Raw genomic sequence first — 22707 nt, forward strand, 5'->3', positions numbered from 1 at the left:
TACAACAAAATGGAAAGAAGGAATTAAAATACTCTCCAGGGTTTATAAAGCATTCTTTGCAAAGCCTGCTTTCACAGAAGTGGCTACTCGTGGTCACAAATTGTCAAGACTTGTTTTTGAGAGTGGTGGGGGGGGGGGGGGGGGATTGAAAGAGAATGGAAACCCTAAGGCAGCAAAATCTTTTTCATGATAAGTGAAATGTTCATTTAATCTGCCCTTATCCTATTATACGTTATAGACATGATTTTATCAGTTGGCCAAAATTATTATTATGTTTGCACGCTTTCATAAATTGAAATTCTCTTACCCCAGGTTGCACAAGGTTATCTCCCAATAATGGCTTCATCACATGTTTACTAAATTCTACAATATTGTTTAGCCGATGGGAAACTTCTTCCAAGGCCTAAAATATAAAATTGAGTGTTAATATTCAAAGTATCATCTGACAATCTTAGATTAAAACTTGCTTTTTGCATTTGATGCACATTAAAATTCTCTACCATGCTTTTAATTTCAACTATTATCTCAGTGCTCTTATAATTTAAAATAATCACCCTTAAATTTTCAAAATCATTAATCCATTTTGAAAACAATATTGATCTATGGTTAGCTTATTACATCAGCATGGTGCAGCACATGCAATTCAATCTCATTTTAAACATTCATAACACGTTAACTTTGAATTTTGGAATCAGAAACTGGCATTGTGCTGGTGTGGCTTGATTTTAAATGAAATAAATGAATTTATGATAATATCATGGATATGGCAGGCCACAAGTTTACAAATTGTGGTAGGATACAAATCTTCTGGTGCTGGTGATCTACAGCAACACAGGGATGTACAGTTCAGAACTGCTAGTTTTGGAAGGAATCCATCCCAATTTGCATGACAATATTGGGACGCAACACAATGAAGCATGCCAAAAATAAAAGGGGAATTATTGCTATCATTAGCCCTATCTCCAAATAGCCACCAAATAAAACTCATGCATTTGGATTCAATGTGTTCATGAAGCAATTCTGAATGTTTCCTTGCAAAAAAAACTTATCAGATCAACTATTCCACCCCTACACACACTTCTTAGATGAGTAAGATGTTTGCCAGATTTTGCTCTCGAGTTAGTGTGAAGCATATTCCCTTGTGGTTCACAAGGAAATATTTTTTTCTACCAGTAAATTTGTGAAGACAAGTTTCTCGGCACAATTTAAATAATTTGAAAATAAGGAAGCTCAGTTTGGGCTGGAATAGAACTGAACTGCAAATGAGTTGTCAGTGTAACAGATGTACATGGAGTACACAATGCATTCAATTGCATAATTTGTCCATAAAAAACATGAATTGTTTACCAGGTAAACACTAATTTCGTTGACTGGAAATTAATTCATTTTATGCAGATGTTCTTGGTAATAATTCTTTATTTATTGCCAAGAATCTGAGGGTGTAAATTTTTGAACTGAACTTAATTAACAAAATTTGTGAATGTATATAGGAAAGCAACTCAGAGAAGAATACTGAAGTGTTAACTGGATTACATCGGCATGAGTAATAGTTTGACAGGCTAGATTTATATCTATTGCGATTTATAAAAGTGAAAGAGGACTTGATGGAAACACGAGGGGTCTTCACAGGATTGACGTGGAGAGGATACTTCAAACAATCTAAAACTGTGGGTATGTTCATAAATAAGGGATCACAGGCAACATTTTCTTTTGAGGGTGGGTCTTTCCTCAAGGTGGGTGAGGTGGAAGCAGAGCCTTTGAATACTTTAAGGAAGAAAAAGATAGACACTTGGTAAGCAAGGCAGTTAAAAGGTTACTGGCCAACCTTGAGAATGCAGAGATGAGATTATAATCAGATGACCTGTGATTTTATTGAATTCTGTGTCAGGGGCCAAGTGATGTACTTTTGCACCCATTTGTACGTTTGCACCTCATTTGTACGTTTGCATAAGAAGGGGAAAGTTGAATTTCATATTTCCATTAAAAATGTTTTAACAGAAATTATCCTACCTTGTTTGGCTGTGGAAGTTCAATGGGAAACTTTAGAAAACGCAGAACTTGGCAATGCTGGAAAAAAAAAACAGAAGTCTTAACTGGCCACTTTTTAAATGTTAAGCTAAAGTATAAGATGTTTGTGATATTTGGTATTACAAAACTAATACCCAGCAGCACCAACAAATCTGCAGTAATCACAAAATAATGCAAAGACATCAATTAAAATTTCTTCCTAATATCTTCAAAGATTTTTTGTACTTTTGTTACAAAATGTAATAGAAAGAAAAAAATGGAAATCTTAGCAAAATAGCCAAGCACAAATTCTACCTGAACACATAAAAAAAAAAAAAAGGACTGCATACATTAAAATTAATGTCCCTTGCGGTTAAGTACAAGAGTTTTGACAAAAGACCATTTGACCAGAACACTTAATTCCTTTGCCCTTGTCACAGATGCCAACCTGGTGACAATTTCAGCATATTTGCTTTCTATTCCATCAACCCACATCTATAAAAATTTTCATTTGGTGCTGAATGTATGCCCAGTAAATGAACACAGCAAGTAGCAAGAAAATAGGCAGTCACAAAGTGCTAGAGTAACTCAGCGGGACAGGCAGCATCTCTGGAGAGAAGGAATGGGTGACGTTTCGGGTTGAGACCCTTCTTCAATCTCAAATCACCCAGTCCTTCTCTCCAGAGATACTGCCTGACCCGCTGAATTACTCCAACATTGTGTCTACCTTCGATTTAAACCTGCATCTGCAGTTCTTTCCTACCCAAGAAAATAGGCTGGCTGTTGTCCCCTGCCAAGCTTCCACCATCTATCTTCTATATTACTAAAAGTCTGTTCTTGACCGGTTTTGGCCATCTGTGCTGCGATTTCCAAGAGAACGCCGCCACCTACGGCCGTCATTTTTGGCCACCTTGCTCAGAGCCCCCCTCCACCGCGTGTGCCGAGGATTTTTCCCGTCGATTAAAAATGACAGAGATATTAATGTTTTTACAAAATTCCCAATTCTCTCTGCTGCCCCCGCTGGTGGCAGGGACTATAAAACCAGGAAGTGGTGTGCCACACAGTCTCTTCAAGATGGAGGAAGGCAGAGGGTCACGTTTCTCTGCGCTGTGAATAACACTGAACACATGTCTACTCAAATGTAAGTGCCCTTAGTGGTTCTAAAATGCTTGCAGAATGTGTCTATTGGTTCTAAAGCTTGCAAAAAAAGTCTATTAGTTCTAAAGCTTTCAAAAAATGTCTATTGGTTCTAAAGCTTGCAAAAAGTGTCTCTATTGGTTCTAAAGCTTGCAAAAAATGTCTATTGGTTCTAAAGCTTGCAAAAAAATGTCTATTGGTTCTAAAGCTTGCAAAAAAATGTCTATTGGTTCTAAAGCTTGCAAAAAGTGTCTCTATTGGTTCTAAAGCTTGCAAAAAAAATGTCTATTGGTTCTAAAGCTTGCAAAAAAAATGTCTATTCGTTCTAAAGCTTGCAAAAAGTGTCTCTATTCGTTCTAAAGCTTGCAAAAAGTGTCTCTATTGGTTCTAAAGCTTGCAAAAAATGTATTGGTTCTGAAGCTTGCAAAAAAAGTGTATTGGTTCTAAAGCTTGCAAAAAAATGTCTATTGGTTCTAGAGCATGCAAAACAAATGTCTATTGGTTCTAAAGCTTGCAAAAAGTGTCTCTATTGCTTCTAAAGCTTGCAAAAAGTGCCTATTGCTTCTAAAGCTTGCAAAAAGTGCATATTGCTTCTAAAGCTTGCAAAAAGTGCATATTGCTTCTAAAGCTTGCAAAAAACGTCTATTGCTTCTAAAGCTTGCAAAAAAATGTCTATTGCTTCTAAAGCTTGCAAAAAATGTCTATTGATACTAAAGCTTGCAAAAAATGTCTATTGGTACTAAAGCTTGCAAAACAATGTCTGTTGGTACTAAAGCTTGCAAAAAAATGTCTATTGGTTCTAAAGCTTGCAAAAAAACGTCTATTCGTTCTAAAATGGTTCATACTAGCGCTCCAGAAAGCACCCGCCCCCCGCCCTGGTTGGCTTGGGTGTGTTTTGAAATTGAAAGGAACTACTTACTGCAAATGCTGACATGAAGTTGAAAGGCACTACTTACTGCAAATGGTGGCCTGGGTGTGGCTTGAAGTTGAAAGGCACTACTTACTGCAAATGATGGCTTGGGTGTGGCTTGAAGTTGAAAGGTACTACTTACTGCAAATTATGGCTTGGGTGTGGCTTGAAGTTGAAAGGCACTACTTACTGCAAATGGGGGCGTGGGTGCATTGGCTTGAAGTTGAAAGGCACTACTTACTGCAAATTGTGGCTTGAAGTTGAAAGGCACTAACTGCAAATTGTAGCTTGGGTGCTTAGGCATTAAGTTGAAAGGCACTGCAAATGGTGGCATGAAGTTGAAAGGCACTACTTACTGCAAATGGTAGCTTGGGAGCTTTGGTTTGAAGTTGAAAGGCACTACTTACTGCAAATGGTGGCTTGGTTGCTTTGGCTTGAAGTAGAAAAGGCACTACTTACTGCAAATGGTGGCTTGGTTGCTTTGGCTTGAAGTAGAAAAGGCACTACTTACTGCAAATGGTGGCATGAGGTTGACAGGCACTACTTACTGCAAATGGTGGCTTGGGTGCATTGGCTTGAAGTTAAAAGGCACTATTTACTGCAAATGGTGGTATGAAGTTGAAAGGCACTACTTACTGCAAGTGGTGGCTTGGCTTTGGTTTGAAGTTGAAAGGCACTACTTACCGCAAATGGTGGCTTGGGAGCTTTGACTTGAAGTTGAAAGGCACCTCTTACTGCTAATGGTGGCTTGGGTGTGGTTTGAAGTTGAAAGCCACTACTTACTGCAAATGGTGGCTTGGATGCAATGGCTTGAAGTTAAAAGGCATTACTTACTGCAAATGGTGGCTTGGGTGCATTGGCTTGAAGTTAAAAGGCATTACTTACTGCAAATGGTGGCTTGGGTGCATTGGCTTGAAGTTGAAAGGCACCACTTACTGCAAATGGTGGCATGAAGTTGAAATGCACTACTTACTGCAAATGGTGGTGTGGGTGCTTTGGCTTGAAGTTAAAAGGCACTACTGCAAATGCACTTTCTGTTTGCACTGTATATTGATTTTAGATAAAACGCTACCACTTATGGCTGTGATTTTTGGCCATCTTACTCAGCCCCCCTCCGCTGAGCAGGTGCAGAGAATTCTTCCCATCAATGAAAAATAAGTGTTATGTTTTTTTTTAAATGTTGAGAATCTCTCTCCTGTCAATCACTCCATGAAAGCCACACCTTTTCCGGGGGGGGGGGGGGGGGAGGGGTTAAAAAACCCGGAAATGTGGGTGTGGCTCAGTCTCTGCAAGATGGAGGGAGAGGTCACGACTCGCTGTCTTTAGTGGCTTTGCACCCTACTTCAAATGGTATGAAACTGCATTTGAATTTGGTGGCCTTGCACCCTGCTAGAAGTGGTAAGAAACTGCACTTGAATTTGGTGGCCTTTTACCCTGCTTGAAATAGAATTTCAAGGATTAGCCGTGGGTCAACTACCAGCCCACCAGCCGTGAGTGAGTTGCCAGCATAACAGGCTTGATTGACTGAGACGCCAGCCCAAGAATCCATTTGGCGCACAATTTGCATACTAGCCATCTGGAAACCAGTCCCTTCAGCCCACAACACCCATATTAGCGCTCCAGAAAGCCCCCCCCCCCCCCCCCAACTGGCCACCAATATTAGAATTGGTGGACAGGTGGAATATTGCGTTGGATGACCAGCCCTCCTGTGTGATGCTGGGACTCAACGGGTCCCACTTAGTCTAGTAATTCAATATAATCATTGCTGATGCATCGCAAGCCTCCACTCCACCTCTCTGCCTAATCCCCATTGCACTCAATAGTCTTTCAAAAAAGTACCTATATGCACATTAATATTTCCAATGAGCTAGCCTCCACAACTCTGATGAAGAATACAGGAATTTTACATTTTCTAAGAAGACATTTCTGCATGCCTCAGTGTGAAATAACCAGTCCCTTTTCCAGAAGCTAGACACCCTCATTCAAGACTTGAGTAAAAACAATCTCTACAACCACCTTGTCCTGCCTATTAAGTGTCTTATATTGCAATCAGCTGTTTCCAAATCCAATGAAGGCAAATAACCCGTTTAGTCTCATAATTAAAATTAGGCCATTCGACCCATCGAATGGGCTCCACTATTAAATTATGACTGATCTATCTTTCCCTCACACTTTCCTTCACATTCTATTTTCCCCATTCTTCTGCCTTCTCCCTGTAACCTTTGACACCCTTAAGGGCCTGTCCCACTTGCCCGTCATTTGCGAGCCATTTACACGACCTCCAAAAATTTGGTCGTCGCGTTGTGACACACGGGTAGCGTGTGGGTAGCGTGGAGGAGTGTGGAGATGTGCGCGGTATCACGTGGCGCTTCAGGATTTCGTGCTGCACTAAATCTTCGCGCCCCACCGGCTTGGCGTATCGCTTACGCATGCGGACGTATTGCGGTCACACGTTGACGTCCTGACCTCGTACGTGTAGTGCGTGGTGACGCATGATTACGTCACCGTGTGTAACCATGCGACGCCGCCCATACGCAATTGGCCACAATGAAAAAATAATTACGTCGTAAACATCAATGCTTTCAAAGTGACACAAAATTGCTGGGGAAACTCAGCGGGTGCAGCAGCATCTATGGAGCGAAGGAAATAGGCATCTCGTGTGGCTAGACGTTTCGGGCCGAAACCCTTCTTCAGACTGATGGGGGGTGGGGAAAGAAAGAAGGAAAAAGGGAGGAGGAGGAGGAGCCCGAGGGCGGGCGGAAATCAAGGATTGCAGATTTTATATCCTAAAAGAACACTACTAACCAAATTAGTTTTTTTTTTAAATAACCACCAACAATTTTACTAACAGTTTTTTTTTTAAATTGCAAACTAATTCTTAAGCGGGGTTCAAACCCTCAAACTGCTATAATAGGATACAAATTTGTGTTTGTTGGGAGTATTTCAGAGTTTAAAAGTAAATGAATTTTTCCAGCAAACAATAATTTTACTTAACAAATGATGTCAATACACTAATTCTACTTGCAGAGCAGATAAAATATTTGAAGGCGTATGATGACGGGTGATGATGCGCTCGACCGTCGCGCGTCAGTCACTAACGGCCAGTCGCGTAAATGACGGCCAAGTGGGACAGGCCCTTAACTAATCAAGAATGTGTTAATCGCTGCTTTAAAAATAGCCAATAATTTGACCGCCACAGGAGTCAGTGGCAATGAATTCCATAGATTCACCACTCTCTGGATAAAGAAACTCCTCATCATCTCCTTTCTAAAGGCATGCTGTTTTATTCGCAGGCTGCGCCCACTGGTCCTAGACACTCTGACTATTGGAAATATCCTCGCCACATCCACTCATTCCAGGCTTCTCATTATTTGGTAAATTTTATTGAGATCCCACCCTCATTCTTGTAAATTCCAAGGAGTGAAGGCTCAGAGCTCTCAAATGTGCATCATACATTAATCCAATCATCCTTTTATATTCTAATCCTCACAATGAATGCTAGCAATGTATTTGCCTTCCTTACTACCGACTCAACCTGCATGTTAACCTGATTACCTTTGGACTCTCAAATCCCTTTACACCTCGGATTTCTGAATCCTCTCTCCATGTAGAAAATAGTCTATGCCTTTACTCCTACTGCCAAAGTGCATGACTGAACATTTTGCTGCACTGTATTCCATCTTTCACTACTTTACCCACTCTCCCAAGTCCTCCTGCAGATTCCCTGCTTCCTCTACAGCATCTGCCCTCCACCTATCTTCGTATAAGCCGCTAACCTGGCCACAAAGCCATCGATTCCATCATCCAAATCATCAATACATAACGTGAAAGGTAGTGGCGCCAACACAGACACCTGCACAACACCACTCGTCACCGTTAGGCCTCCTTTATTCCCGCTCGTCACCTTCTGCCATTCAGCCAATCTGCTATCCATGCTAGTCTCTTCCCACTACTACCATGGGCTCCCATCTTGTTCAGCAGCTTTACATGTGGCACCTTATCAAAGGCCTTCTGAAAATAAAGGGAAACATCCACTGTCCTTTGTCTATCCTTTTTACCTTCTCAATCAAATTCCAACAGGTTTTTCAGGCAAGATGCCTCTTTCACAAAGCCATTATAAACTTTGGTATATTTTATCATGTGCTTGTAAATACTCAGAAACCTCGTCCTAAATAACGGACTCTAAAATCTAACCAACCACTGAAAGCAAGCAAACTGGCCTATCGTTTCCCCATCTTTTACCTCACTCCCTTCTTGAACAGTGGAGTAACATTTGCAATTTTCCATAGCCTCCATATTGTTGCTGTAATGGGGTGACCAGAATAAGCGAGTTCAGTATTCCAAAAAACCCAAGGAGTCAAGGGATTTGTCAAAGGACATTTGTGATAAAGAAAAAGCAAACGAAGCACTGGCTGTATATACTGTGTATAAATTATTAACCATTCTACCAATTAATTAATCTAGAATTCCATCAACTCAATAGCTTCCTTTCTTGTTCTGCTGTTCACACACTAAGTCAGTTCATTAATCTGCAATTTGAGATATTCAAAAAGTTAAAGAATTTATTATTTTCATTTAATCCTTAATGTGTTTGCTACTGGAATAAGAAAACATTACTTGAGTTTGAAACATTTTCTTGATGGCAGCCTCTGCCTACAGTTTGTCTGTTTTTCCATCTTTTTATTTTTAGTCTGTTTAAAAACATATGTTTTGGAGGTTTCTTAGTATTTTCATGGTGGGGAGGGTAAGGGGGAAATCGTTTCTGTCACTTACCGGCGAGGTTGTGACTATTCTCCAAGTCGCGTCGTCGCCCCCCCCCCCCCCCACTCCCTCCTCGCGGCCTACCAACAGGATTGGCGCGGCCTTTCCTGCCGGAGACCGGCCAGAGCTTCAGCAGCGACGCAGCACTGGATTCATCGCGGAGCGGGCGATGTCTTACCTGGGATCGCCGTTTGAAGCTCCGGAGTGCTGGGCCTGCTGCTTCAACATCGTGGAGCTGTGATTTGCGGAGCTCCCAGCCGCGGGCGGCGCTGACTTCAACATCGTGGAGACTTGTGACCTTTTGCTGAGGGCCGCCAGTGTGAATCTCCACCCAGCTCGGCCTGTGGACTTCGGGAGCCGCGGTCTCCGGTAAGAAGTGGCCGATTCGAAAGTCCAAGCCGCTGAGAATGTTCTTCCGTTCCGACATCGGAGTGCCATCTTCCCGGCGAGAGGGCCTGAGCATCGGGCCACCCGCAGCGGCGACTGCGGGGGGCTCAGGAGGCCCCGACCACGAGTGAGGAGGATGACTGAACTTTTGTGCCTTCCCTCAGTGGGAAACTTTGATTCCGCTGTGTGGGGATGTTTATGTTAAAGTCTATCGTGTTGTGTTCTTTTTTATTCGTATGGCTGTATGGTGACCCAAATTTCACTGTACCAATTGGTACATGTGACAATGTCTCTTGAATCTGGAATCTCTTATCTTTATTCATAATTTATTGGCAAATATATATTTAATCTGAGGAACAGGGGTGCCAGGTAGCGGGAGAGCGGGATGTAACAGTGAGAAAGAGGGGGCGGATGCGAATGGGAGACAGGGGGAGAGACTGGACCAGCAGAGCGACATTCTCGGCAGCTGAGCTGCTGCGTGTGTACAAACCTGCGTTTCATCCGTAGTCAGGATCGAACCCGGGTCTTCGGCGTTGCAAGCACTGTTGAATTGCTACTGGACCGTCCCCGTCCCCTCCCGAGTGTCGCATCCTGGTCCGGGGGCAGCCGGAGATGTCTGGGTGACCCTGGACTGACAGGACACCGGCCCAAAGCAGTGGCAGCCCCAGGCTATACAGCCAGCGTGGAGAAAAAGCGCTAACTCCTGCTCAACTCTGCTCCAACCTGTGGAACCCGTTCCCCGACGGGCCGGGGACCGTCAGCTGCACCTCTCGCCTTATCCAGTGGCTGTCGGTTAGCCCCTTCAGTGCCAGCGAAAGCCGAGCAGCAGTCATCAACGCGGATACACACAAAATGCCAGAGTTTGCTCAGAACAAAGTACATCTGCCATGTCTTTGCCCAGATACGTAACAGACGGGAAAGGAATGGAGGGCTATGGTCTGAGTGCAGGTAAATGGGATTAGGGGAGAATAGGTGTTCAGCACGAACTAGAAGGGCCGAGATGGCCTGTTTCCGTGCTGTAATTGTTATATGGTTATATCTATATCCCGTTGTACTCTTTGACGACATTCTTCATTGTCCACAATTGTAGTCACTTCCAAGCTTACTAACTAACAGATCTACATTTTCATCCGTCATTTATATATGTGACAAAGAGGTCCCAGCACTGCAGAACAGTACAAGGAAAAGATTTCCAGTCAGAATAACACCCTTCCACTACTATCCTGTCCTCTATGAGTACACCAGTTCCGAATACAAACTATCAAGTCACCATTGATCCCATGACCCTTAATTTACTGACAACCTACTTTAAGGGAAGGTTTCAAATACCTTACTGAAGTCCACATAGACAACATCCACCAGAATATCAATATACCCTATACCGATTTCATTATCCTCCATGTCCTTCTCTGTGAATACTGAAGCAAAGTTCTTATTTAGTACTTCACCAACATTCCGCTAAATGTCCTTCTATAAGTTATCCTGCCTCAGTACCCTAGTTTATAATGTACTAAAAGACTAATCTTTCTTGCTAATGTCATCCAACATAGCATCCACCATAATAAACAGGCACTAGTTTAAAAAGTAAATGACCAGATTCCAACTAACTTCCTAAGTTCTATTATTTATATACCAATAGTTTAAAGCAAAGCAATGCATCAATAACTAGCTGGAGAAATAATAAAATTGTCTGACGACAAACAGCTCTATCTGTTGAATCCCCAAACAAAAGGGTAATCTACATTTTCCAATTACCTAGCATAATTTTAGTTCTTTAAAGTGAACACGCTTTGATAAACAGGACTGGAAGTAATACATCATCATAAAAGTCCTGATATATTAAGGATTACTGGAATTATGGCATCAGAAAAATATATGATTCCTGTATCTAACCTAAGATTTAATATACTTAGAATAAATTGAAGTGGAAAATAGGAGGTGAAGTCATGGTACTTGAGAATGCAAATGCAGTTGAAATCTAATGCAGAGAACAGCACTACACATAATGTTTGGGACAAAGACCCATCATTTATTTATTTGCCTCTGTACTCCACAATTTGAGATTTGTAATAGGAAAAAAAATCACATGTGGTTAAAGTGCACAATGTCAGATTTTATTAAAGGGTGTTTTTATACATTTTAGTTTCACCAGCTGTGTTTATACATAGTTCCCCCCATTTCAGGGCAGACGTTTGGGAGACATAGCTTCACAGGTGTTTGTAATTGCTCAGGTGTGTTTAATTGCCTCCTTCATGCAGGTATAAGAGAGCTCTCAGCACCCAGTCTTTCCATCACCTTTGGAAAATGTTATTGCTGTTTATCAACATGAGGACCAAAGTCTGCGATTCATGGACATCACCAGTTGCTGGGTGTCTTTTCTGGTGATGCTCTGCCAGATCTGTATTGCAGCCATCTTTTGCTTATGCTTGTTTTGGGGGCTAGTCCCCTTCAGTTTTCTCTTCAGCATATAAAAGGCATGCTCAATTAGGTTGAGATCGGGTGATTGACTTGACCACTCAAGAATTAACCATTTTTTAAGCTTTGAAAAACTCCTTTGTTGCTTCAGCAGTATGTTTGGGATCATTGTCTTGCTGTAGAATGAACTGCCGGTCAATGAGTTTTGAGGCATTTGTTTGAACTTGAGCAGATAGGATGTGTCTATACACTTCGGAATTCATTATGCTACTACCATCAGCAGTTGTATCATCAATGAAGTGAGCCAGTACCTTCAGCAGCCATACATGCCCAAGCCATAACACCCCCACTACCATGTTTCACAGATGAGGTGGTATGCTTTGGATCTTGGGAAGTTCCTTCTCTCCTTCATACTTTGCTCTTGCCATCACTCTGGTGTCAGATAATCTTCGTCTCATCTGTCCACAAGACCTTTTTCCAGAACTGTGGTTGCTCTTCTTGGCAAACTGTAACCTGGCCATCCTATTTTTGCAGCAAACATGTGGCTTGCTTCTTACAGTGTAGCCTCTGTATTTCTGTTCATGAAGTCTTCTGTGGACAGTGGTCATTGACAAATCCATACCTGACTCCTGAAGAGTGTTTCTGATCTGTCGGACAGGTGTTTGGGGATTTTTCTTTATTATAGAGAGAATTCTTCTGTCATAAGCTGTGGAGGGCTTCCTTGGCCTGCCAGTCCCTTTGCGATTAGTAAGCTCACCAGTGCTCTCTTCCTTCTTAATGTAGGTATGTTGCAAAGCCTACCTGAAGCGTCGTTGAAGATCTGCTGCTGAGGGTGTGCGCGATTTTGGCGCCGTTTAGAGGGGGCGGGTTTAAAACGCGATTTTCTCTAAGCTGTTCCAATCGAAAATGTTCAGCCTAGTTAATTATTAACGAAAAATCGCTGGAAGACCCCGTCGCGAAAGCTATTATTAGGTTTAAAGGCCTTGAATAATAGTTATAGTAGTTTAAAAATCAATCTCTAAACCCGCGACCGCCAGCAACCGCAGGGTCTCATAAAGCAAATAGCAGAAGTTAGGTTGTATATTTTTACATTAAAAAGGGCTTCTAAAGATCCCTTTATACAAAGTTTAATATTGCGAGTAGCTCAATTTGGGCCCATTATATCGCGCAGTATTTTTCTGGGCATTTGAGGGCACAAATCTACCGCAATGTGAACGTTCTAAACCAGCGCGTTCCACAGGGACCCACTGGAAAGCTGATTTAAATGGGCATTTATTTACAGCAATTAAACACTAAATTCCTTCCATTTGGCCTATAAATTAATGTAAATGAGATTTAAAAATCATGTTTTATTGTGAATTATTTGTGAATATTATTTGGACATTTAGGCTATTTAAAAATGTTAATCATTTATTAAGAAATGGATAGATGTTTAGATCTAGTAATTGAAGTCTGAAATTAGCTACAATTAGGTAACTAACTAATTATATGCTTTAATTTCAGGTCATCCAAGTAAGATTATTTTATATTTGTTTCAGAATGCTTCAATCTATGATAACTGAAAATTTCATTCAGTTCTCTTAATTTTTAAGAAAGTTATGGGCTTTTGACTGTTCACGATCACAGCTTTTTTGTTATGTCCATAGAAAATCAATAGGGAACAAGATGCTCATTTCCCAGTATGAAAATGGCCATAACTTTTTAAATACTTGAGATATGAAAGTGAATTAGGTGTCAAATTAAACTTATTTTTATGCTTTATCTGATGGGATAAATTAGACTTGATTTTTAAAATCTCAAAATTTTGTAACATTGTTACTTAATGATGTTCCAAACAGTTGATCTTGGTAAGCCTAAAGTTTGGCTGACGTCTCTAACAGTTTTATTCTTGTTTCTCACTCATAATGGCTTATTTGACTTTCATTGGCACAACATTGGTCCTCATGTTGATAAACAGTAATAAAAGTTTCCAAAGGCTACGGGAAGACTGGATGAAAGGGTTAAGGTTAGGCATATAATAACAAACACATATGAAGCCATGAACCACAAACATTATGGTGCCCTGCAATGGGGGGGGGGGGGGGGGGGGGGGGGGGGGGGGGGGGAAGACAGACTACGTATAAACACAGCAGTAATTTTTACATGGTGAAACCAAAATGTATAAAAATACCCTTTCATAAAATCTGACAATGTGCACTTCAACCTGTGTAAATACCCTTTCATAAAATCTGACAATGTGCACTTCAACCTGTGTTTTTTTCCTATTACAAATCTCAAATTGTGGAGAACAGAGGCAAATAAATAAATGAAGGGCCTTTGTCCCAAACATTATGGAGGGCACTGTATGACTATTAAACACTCTTGCTTCGTGATCCTTTAATCTCTGTATATTCACATGCCTATCCAGTAGCCTCTTAAATATCTGCTTCCACCATTGCAGTGCATTCCCGGCACCTGCCACTGTGTAACATGCCTTCTCTCCTAGATCAACGTGTTGCTACTTTGAGCTATGAATCATATCCCAATATTCCTCTGTTAATCAATGCTGTTAAGGGCCCTGCCATAACTCTAAATGCTTCCCTTACATTTGGCCTCCCAAAGCACCTTAACTAACACTTGCCCAGATTAAAGTTAACCTGCCATGTCACTGCCCATGTATGCAATTGAGCTATAACCTGCCCTATCCTTTGACAGATCCTAATTTTATCATCTTATTTCTGCCATTTTTGACCAAATTTAAAATCTCATCCAAGTTTTCCTTACGTGCTGAACGCTAGGACAGTTTAGGCCTGTCATAATAGAAGGGAATCAGAATGTCAAGACATTAAAGTGAATATAAACATCTGGGGTCGAATTGTCTGAATATCAAACATTGCTTGATGGAGGTTTGATAGAACCCCTGACGTTCCCATTTTCCTGAACACTCCCCCATCAGTTCCCTCGCTGCAATGCGTGCTGCCATGGACTTTAGTTCCCCAGTGGAAGCTCCCAGCCCTTGCATTTATTGAAGTGAATAAAAACATTTGGGACCAAATCATATGAACATCAACCAACATTGGATGAGGAAAGAAGGTACATAAAAATGCTGGAGAACCTCAGCGGGTGCAGCAGCATCTATGGAGCGAAGGAAATAGGCAACGTTTTGGGCCGAAACCCTTCTTCAGACGAAAGTTTGGCAGCTCAGTGAAGGCACACAGGCTAGGGAATTACAAATAACCACCTCCCTCAGAAGCTCCAATGAACCTCTGATTTACATGAGCACCTCCTAATCATAACCACTTCCCTACATTCAAGATTCCCCAACTATCATATAGCATAGAAACAGGGCCTATGGCCCAAACTTGTGCATGCCGTCCAAGATGCCTCGTTTACTCTAGTCCCATCTGCCTGCGTTTGGTCCATATCTTAACCTTTCCTATATACCCGTCCAAGGGTCTTTTAAATGCTGTAATTGTACCCGTCACAGCTGCTCATTTTATATACTTATCACCCTCAGAGTGGTGATAAGTATATACACTTAGGCAATGCAACTTTAATTGGGCAACACAGCTTTAGCATTTCCAAACCAAAGGCAACACAGCTTTAGCATTTCCAAACCAAAGGCAACACAGCTTTAGCATTTCCAAACCAAAGGCAACACAGCTTTAGCAATGCCAAACCAAAGGCAACACAGCTTTAGCATTTCCAAACCAAAGGCAACACAGCTATAGCATTTTCTAACCAAAGGTAAGACAGCTTTGCCATTTCCAAACTATATTTTCAAACCACATTAAGGGCACTGAAAGGTCAGTAAAACCACGCAGTTTAGTATACATGTGTTCAGTGTTATTCACAGCTCAGACTGAGAGACGTGACCCTCTCGCTCACCCATCTTGCAGAGACTGACTGAGGCACTCAACACTTCCGGGTTTTATAGTCCCTCCGGAAGGGGCATGGCCTTCAGGAGAGAGAATCTCAACGTTTTTTAAACACTGATAACTCTTTTATTTTTCCTCTTGCCCTGCGCAGCGGGGGGATTCTGAGTAAGATGGCCAAAAATCACAGCCGTAAGTGGCAGCGGTTTTTCTAAAATCAATATACAGAACAGGAAGTGGTCAAGATCAGACTTTTAGTAATATAGATATAATTGAGGTCATATCTCGTCAGTGCCAAAATTTGCATATTAATTAAGCCGATTAGAAAATGAGATCGAAAAAGTAACCGCAATCTAGTGCTCATCTCAGGCACGAGCCGTGAGTAATCACTCAGGGTAGACAGTCAGTCGGCTTTTAAAAAATCTTAAACCGCGCAGGCGCAGTTTGTTCTCCTCTCGGTAAGCTGCCAGTTGACTTTTATAAAGTCTTCAAAAGCCATATCTCTTAATTAAGTACCGTATTTCCCAGCACCTGCGTCGAAGATGCACCCCCATTTTGCGTTGCTAAATTTTGAAAAAAGGCTGGCGGGTCATAGAATTTCTCACGCTATAAAAATAATAAAAATCTATCAAAAATAAAAATAAAGAAAGAAATAATTCAATTTGCCCAAGGCTTCCAGATCTCCTCCATTCTGAATGACTGAATGGGTGGGGGGTGGTGGATGATGGCAGGTGGAGAGATGGGGGGGAAAACGGGAGCACACTGGGACAAGATGAATCAGTTGTAATCTTATTGAATGACAATACTAGTTCAAGGGACCAATTGGGGGGGGGGGGGGGGGGGGGGGGGGAGAGAAGAGTTCCTTTCACAGCGTGTGGGGAGACTGGCACGGGGTAAAGTTGTGGGGAGGGCAGGAGCTTTGAGAAGGAGGGGGTCGGGGATCATGTCTGGAATGACTGCTTGGGTCCTTGGATGGAGTCGAGGGGGGGGGGTAAAGCGACAAGTGCAGCATTTCCTGCGGTTGCAAGGGAAAGTACCCAGGGAGGTGGCAATTTGGGTGGGAAGGGACGAATTGACCAGGGAGTTGCGGAGGGAACGATCTCTGCGGAAAGCAGAAAGGGGAGGAGATGAGAAAATGTGGCCAGTGGTAGAATCCCGTTGGAGGTGGCGAAAATGTCAGAGGATATGTTGTATGCGACGGTTGATGGATGGAAGGCGAGGACAAGGGGGATTCTGTCCTTGTTACAAGTAAGGGGGATGGGGAGTAAGAGCAGAGCTGCGAGATACAGAGGAGACCCTGGTGAGAGCCTAATCTATAATAGATGCGGGGAACCCGTTCCCTAAAGAATGAGGACATCTCCGATGCCCTGGTCTGGAACACTTCATCCTGGGTGCAGATGCAGTAGGAAATGGAATGATGTACAGCAAAGTGCAATGGGCAAAAGATTAAAAGGCAATCTGAAGGGCAACATTTTCACCCACAGGGTATGGGTAAATAAAGTACGACCAGCTAGATGGAGTCGTTGAGGCAGGTACAACAATGACATTTAAAATACATTTGGACTAGTACATGAATAAGAAAGTTTAAGGGATATATGCCCAAATGCAGATAAATGGATCTAGCTTCGAAAAAGCATCCAGGCTGTTTCTGTGCTGTTCTACACTTGCCAACTGCATGGATGCAAATGATGTATACCTCAAAAACAGTATTTCGCTGCAGTGGCAATAGTGAAACTATTTTTTTGCACTACTAGTTATAGAGTAAAGCAATGTAGACCAGCCTATCTAATCTCACCCGACAAAGTCCTCTAATGCAGGCAACACCCTGGTGACTCCCATAGCTATCTAGACTACACTTCTTTCCACCCCGCTTCCTATAAAGTCTATCCCCTACTCGCTCCTGTGCCCAGGATGAGGTTTTCCATACCAGGGCATCGGAGATGGCCTCATTCTTTAGGAAACGGTAGTACCCCTCTTCCATTATAGATGAGGCTGGGAACCTCAGGTTGGGAACCCTTGCACTAAGGTCTCTTCGATATCCCACAGCTCCGCTCTTGCTCTCCCTCTCCCCATTCATAACAAGGCAGAGTCTCCCTTGTCCTCACCTTCCACCTCATCAGCCATCACATGCAGCATATAATTCTCCAACATTTTTGCACCTCCAACGGGATCCCACTACTGGCCACATCTTCTCATTTCCACCCCTTTCTGCTTTCCGCAGAGACCGTTCCCTCCACAACTCCCTGGTGAACATGTCCCTTCCCACCCAAACTACCCCTCCCCAGGTACTTTCCCCTGCAACCGCAGGAGATGCAACACCTGTACCTGTACCTCCCCCCTCGACTCCATCCAAGGACCCCAACAGTCTTTTCAGGTAAGGCAGAGGTTCACTTGCACCTCCACCAACCTCATCTACTGTTCCAGGTGTCAACTCCTGTACATCGGCGAGGCCAAATGCAGCATGCCGATCGTTTCGCTGAACACCTCCACTCAGTCCGCCTTAACCTACCTGATCTCCGGTTGTTCAGTCTTTAACTCCCCCTCCCATTCCCAATCTGACCTTTCTGTCATGGGGCTCCCCAATTGTCAGTGAGGCCCAGCGCAAATTGGAGGAACAGCGCCTCATATTTTGCTTGGGTAGCTTACACCGCAGCGGTATGAACATTTAATTCTCTAACTTCAAACAGCCCTTGCTTTCCCTCTCTCCATCCCCTCCCCCAGTTCTCCCACCAGTCTTATTGTCTCCAACTACATTCTATCTCTGTCCCGCCCACTCCACTGACATCAGTCTGAAGAAGGGTCTCAACCCTAAACGTCACCCATTCCTTCTCTCCAGAGATGCTGCCCGTCCCGCTGAGTTACTCCAGCATTTTGTATCTACCTTCGATTTAAATCAGCATCTGCAATTATGATGTTCCAACTCTATATTCTATGCCCCGACCAAGGAAAGCAAGCACAAGTACCTTGAAGCCTGGATCAGTTGTCCCATCTCTGATGAAGTGCCTCAATTACCAAAAAAAGGACCATTTCATCAAGTTTAAAACTTGTTTGGACAAGTAACCGTCTCACTGGATAATTTGTTTCATTCTCTTGGGAATTTTTTTTTGCAGCCACGCTATCTGTACATACCACTTCCCCACAAGATGAACCATGCAGGTTTAGACACTTAACCTTTTAGGTTTCGTCTGAATAAGGGTCTCGACCCGAAACGTCACCTATTCCTTCTCTCCAGAGATGCTGCCTATCCCGCTGAGTTACTCCAGCATTGTGTCTACCTTAGGTTTAGACACTTGTTATGACATTTTGACACCAGCCATGGTTGGCCTTGAACATATCAGCATTTTCAGAAGTTCCACCACCCCTTTCTTTCAAGTCTTGCAAAATGGATCGTACTTTATTTTGGATCATTAGGGCACATGCCACTGATTTGAATCTTCTTGTCATATGCTTCATCCTGTTTCATTCTCTTCATTATAAAATCTCTGCCATTTGGAAAGTACTTGCAAGGGTAGCATTCTACCATAATTAAAAGAGATCTGCACCCAATAATCAGTTAATAATCAATGATACCAATTAGAAGTGGCTTGTTACAAAAGAACAAATAACTATTTGACAGTATATACAGTGGAACTGTACGCTATTTGGATGGCAGTTCGGTGGATGGAACAGGTGCAACCATGCAAAGTATTAATATGTAGCGACTCATTATCTGCAATCCAGAGTATTGGGTCTGGTGCATCCCATAGGCAGTCTGACTTAGTTTATGAAATCCTGCTATTATTAAGCCAAGTGACAAGGAGGGGCAGTGACATGACTTTGTTGTGGGTCCCAGCACACACTGGTGTTCTAGGGAATGAAAAGGTGGATAAATTAGCAAAGGAGGCTGTAAAAAAAAGAAACATAGAGGTAAACTTACAACTATCCAAATCTGAAGGAAAACACATAGTGTGGAAGAAAATAAATCAGGAATGGCAACAATACTGGGAACAGGAGACAAAGGGGAGACACCTATATTCGCTGCAAAACAGAGTGGGCATTACAGCAAGAAGAGGGGGGAACAGGAGGGAACAGGTAGTATTAACAAGATTGAGGATAGGACACACTCACCTGAACAGCACATTAAAAATATTGGGATAACACCCTACTGGGCTGTGTGAGGAATGCCATCAGCCAGAAACAGTTCAGCATGCCCTAATTGCATGTAGGAGATATGAGACAGAAAGAGGATGTATGATCATTGAAATGAGAAAAATTGGATTGACAGAAATATCAGTAAAGAATATTCTAGAGTGTGGAGGGAAAGGAAAAGGAATAAAGTTGTTGTTTGATTTCTTGAGGGCCTCTGGCCTTATAAAAAGGATATAATGTAAAGACATGAGTACTGTGGAATGAAGCCAGAAGGTGGCAGCAATGCAACATTGCGGATGCCAGCTGCCGTAAAACTCCAAAGAAGAAGAAGAATAAGAAGTGGCTTGTTTCCTTTTGCACTCATGTTAACAGTCTGTGTGAGCAGCTCTCACAGTATTGATGTCAGTCTAGTGCCCAACAAAACTTTTTAAATAACTCAGGGTCAAAGATAAGTTCCTTATGGATTCTTAAGGAAACTGCATGGGGAGAAAAGGAAAAACATTGCTAACAAGTTACTTCCTGTGACTGTATTGAAGACAATCCCATTCAGCAGGTGTTGAATTTTTCAACTTCAAAAAGGGTGATTTTTTTAAATATACACAAGTAGAATACTTGAGAACTTCAAATACATGTGGGGGAAATGTTGAAATAATGAGTTCATAAGGTCATAAGTGATTGGAGCATAATTAGGCTATTCGGCATATTAAGTCTACTCCACCATTCAATTGTGGTTGATCTACCTCTCCCTCCTTACCCCATTCTCCTGCCTTCTCCCCATAAACCCTGACACCCGTACTAATCACGAATCTGTCTATATCAGTCTTAAAAATATCCATTGACTTGGCCTTCACAGCCTTCTGTGTCCAAGAATTCCAGATTCACTACCCACTGACTAAAGAAATTCCTTCTCATCTCCTTCCTGAAGGAACTTCCTTTAATTCTGAGGCTGTGACCTCTAGTCTTAGACACTCCCATTAGTGGAGGCATCCTCTCCACATCCACTCCATCCAAGCCTTTCACCATTCAGTACGTTTCAATGAGGTCCCCTCTCACTCTTCTAAACTCCAGCGAATACAGGCCCAGTGCCGTCAAACATTCATCATATGTTAACCCACTCCTGGGATCATTCTTGTAACCTCCTCTGGATCCTCTCCAGGGCCAGCATTCTTCCTCAGATATGGTGCCCAAAATGGCTCATAATACTCCAAATGAGGCCTTAAAGCCTCAGCATTACATCCCTGTTTTTGTAATTCGAATTTCTCTGCACCGTAATTGGTATATGTGACAATAAACTGACCTCGAAACCTATTCTAGCCCTCTTGAAATAAATAAATGCTAGCATTGCATTTGCCTTCTTTACTACTGTTGTGACTGAGCAGTAATTAAAATTGCAAAACTGATTTTCCTAGTTGCCAACTGATATCCCTCCCCAGTCCATCTACAACCTTCAAACTAATGCTGTCTCCACACACACTAGGCATCCCTTCATGACTATATGGGATGCAAGAATCTACAAGGAGAAAGACATACAAATGAGTCAAGGTCAGAGGGATCTGAATGTTCTCGTGCATGAATCACAGAAAGATAACAGGCACATCTAAACATGTTGTTGAAAAGATAAGTTGCATGAAGTTTAAGAACAAGAAGTTTTGTTAGAGTTGTACAGGGTGTTGGTGAGGGTGCACCTGGAATACTATGCAGTTTTGGTCCCCTTACATGGAAAGATATAGTAGTATTGGAGGCAATCCAAAGGTGATTCACCAGGCTAATTCCAGGAATGAGAGGTTGCCCCTTCATGACAGGCTAGACAGTTTGGATCAGTATTTATTGGAGTTTTAAAGCACGAGGTGTAACATAATGTTACATATCTACATGTAGCATAATTACCAATACATCAACCTCAAAGTACGAGTATCCACAGTTGGTTATTTTCAAAGTTGTTTGCTAATTTCAAACGATAGGGCAATAAATATTGAGACACTTTGGATATTGTAGAAACAACAGTTTCTACTTCTATGCGCGACGATTTACTAGCTTGCTCACTAAGTCCTCGTTATTCTACAAGACTAACACATTAAAACTGAAGTAAACATTAAAAAAGCCACCAATTTTTTTTTTAAACTGCTCGTCTATCGACAGATGCTGCCTTGTCAAAGGACCGAGTGCGTTTACTATCTTTATATTCCAATTTTACAGCATATGCCGTGCTTTGCTTTCGCAACATTAAAGCATTACATCGCAAATTAGTAAACCTCTCCTGGGTCCGTTAAAATCAAGGAAAGCTCACAAAGTGCAATACGTTTCTATTCATATTTGTTTAGAGTGGGCAGAGAGGAAGTAGACACTACGTGGTTTATTTCAAGGAAGGGCACCATTTTCCTGCAAATGGTTCCCCCCTGGTTAGTTCAACTGATTTTTGCAGTTAAAATAGTTTGATCATTAAATCCTCATTATTTTTGCAGATTGCAACACATTACAAGTAGTTCAACGAATGCATGTGCATTTGTTCTCTGAGAGGATAAATTTCTAGCAAGAGGAATAGCTACACATTCAACACAACAGCAAGTGATACTGCAACAATTTTAAGGGCCCATCGTGCACCCCGAGGATGCAATAACGTTGGCTTGGTGCGCAGAAAAAAAAATGCAGGATGCCGACCTGACCTTTTGGCGGGGCGGGGCTGGGGCTGGGGGTGTGCAATGGGAGAGGAAGCCCCAGGTTTGTGGGGATGCTGCCCGCCCAGGGGCAGCTTTGGCGCTGCTTGCACCCAGGGTGCAGGTGAGCGGGCGGGAGGGCGGGCGGGCGCGAGCAGCGAGCACCCGCGTGCAGCCCGGCGCGCCCACACCCACCTGCACATGAGACACGACCAAACTTCGGTTGCCCTCTCCGTGGTACTTCCACTCGTTTTCATCCGGTTCCTTCAGTTCCATAACCACCCGTCGGCTGGGTAGTAGATGTTGTGATGATGGCGGTGGCGATTTCCTGCCCCTTTACCGCCGGCTTCCCTCCGTCTCTCTCGCATCGACGCCTCCACCGCTCGCGCTCTCTCTCTCTCCCGCGCGCATACAGGAAGGAGAAGGAAAAAAACCAAGAGGGCAGGATCGCCGG

At 42.6% G+C, this 22707-nt stretch overlaps 1 protein-coding gene across 1 annotated transcript in view; it reads right to left on the reverse strand.

The window, feature by feature from the left end:
- Window positions 1–22666, reverse strand: part of ippk (inositol-pentakisphosphate 2-kinase) — a 76291-nt gene extending 53625 nt beyond the window's left edge. Inside the window, exons 1-3 of the mRNA XM_033037270.1 lie at window positions 22449–22666; window positions 2011–2067; window positions 308–403 (exon numbers count right to left, since the gene is read on the reverse strand). Of these exons, the coding sequence (XP_032893161.1) occupies window positions 308–403; window positions 2011–2067; window positions 22449–22529 (234 nt within the window). The 5' untranslated portion in view covers window positions 22530–22666. The remainder of the gene's footprint in view (window positions 1–307; window positions 404–2010; window positions 2068–22448) is intronic.
- Window positions 22667–22707: the final 41 nt, after the last annotated feature.

Source organism: Amblyraja radiata, chromosome 18 (genome assembly GCF_010909765.2).
Source record: "Amblyraja radiata isolate CabotCenter1 chromosome 18, sAmbRad1.1.pri, whole genome shotgun sequence".
In the NCBI taxonomy this organism is placed as follows: Eukaryota; Metazoa; Chordata; class Chondrichthyes; order Rajiformes; family Rajidae; genus Amblyraja; species Amblyraja radiata.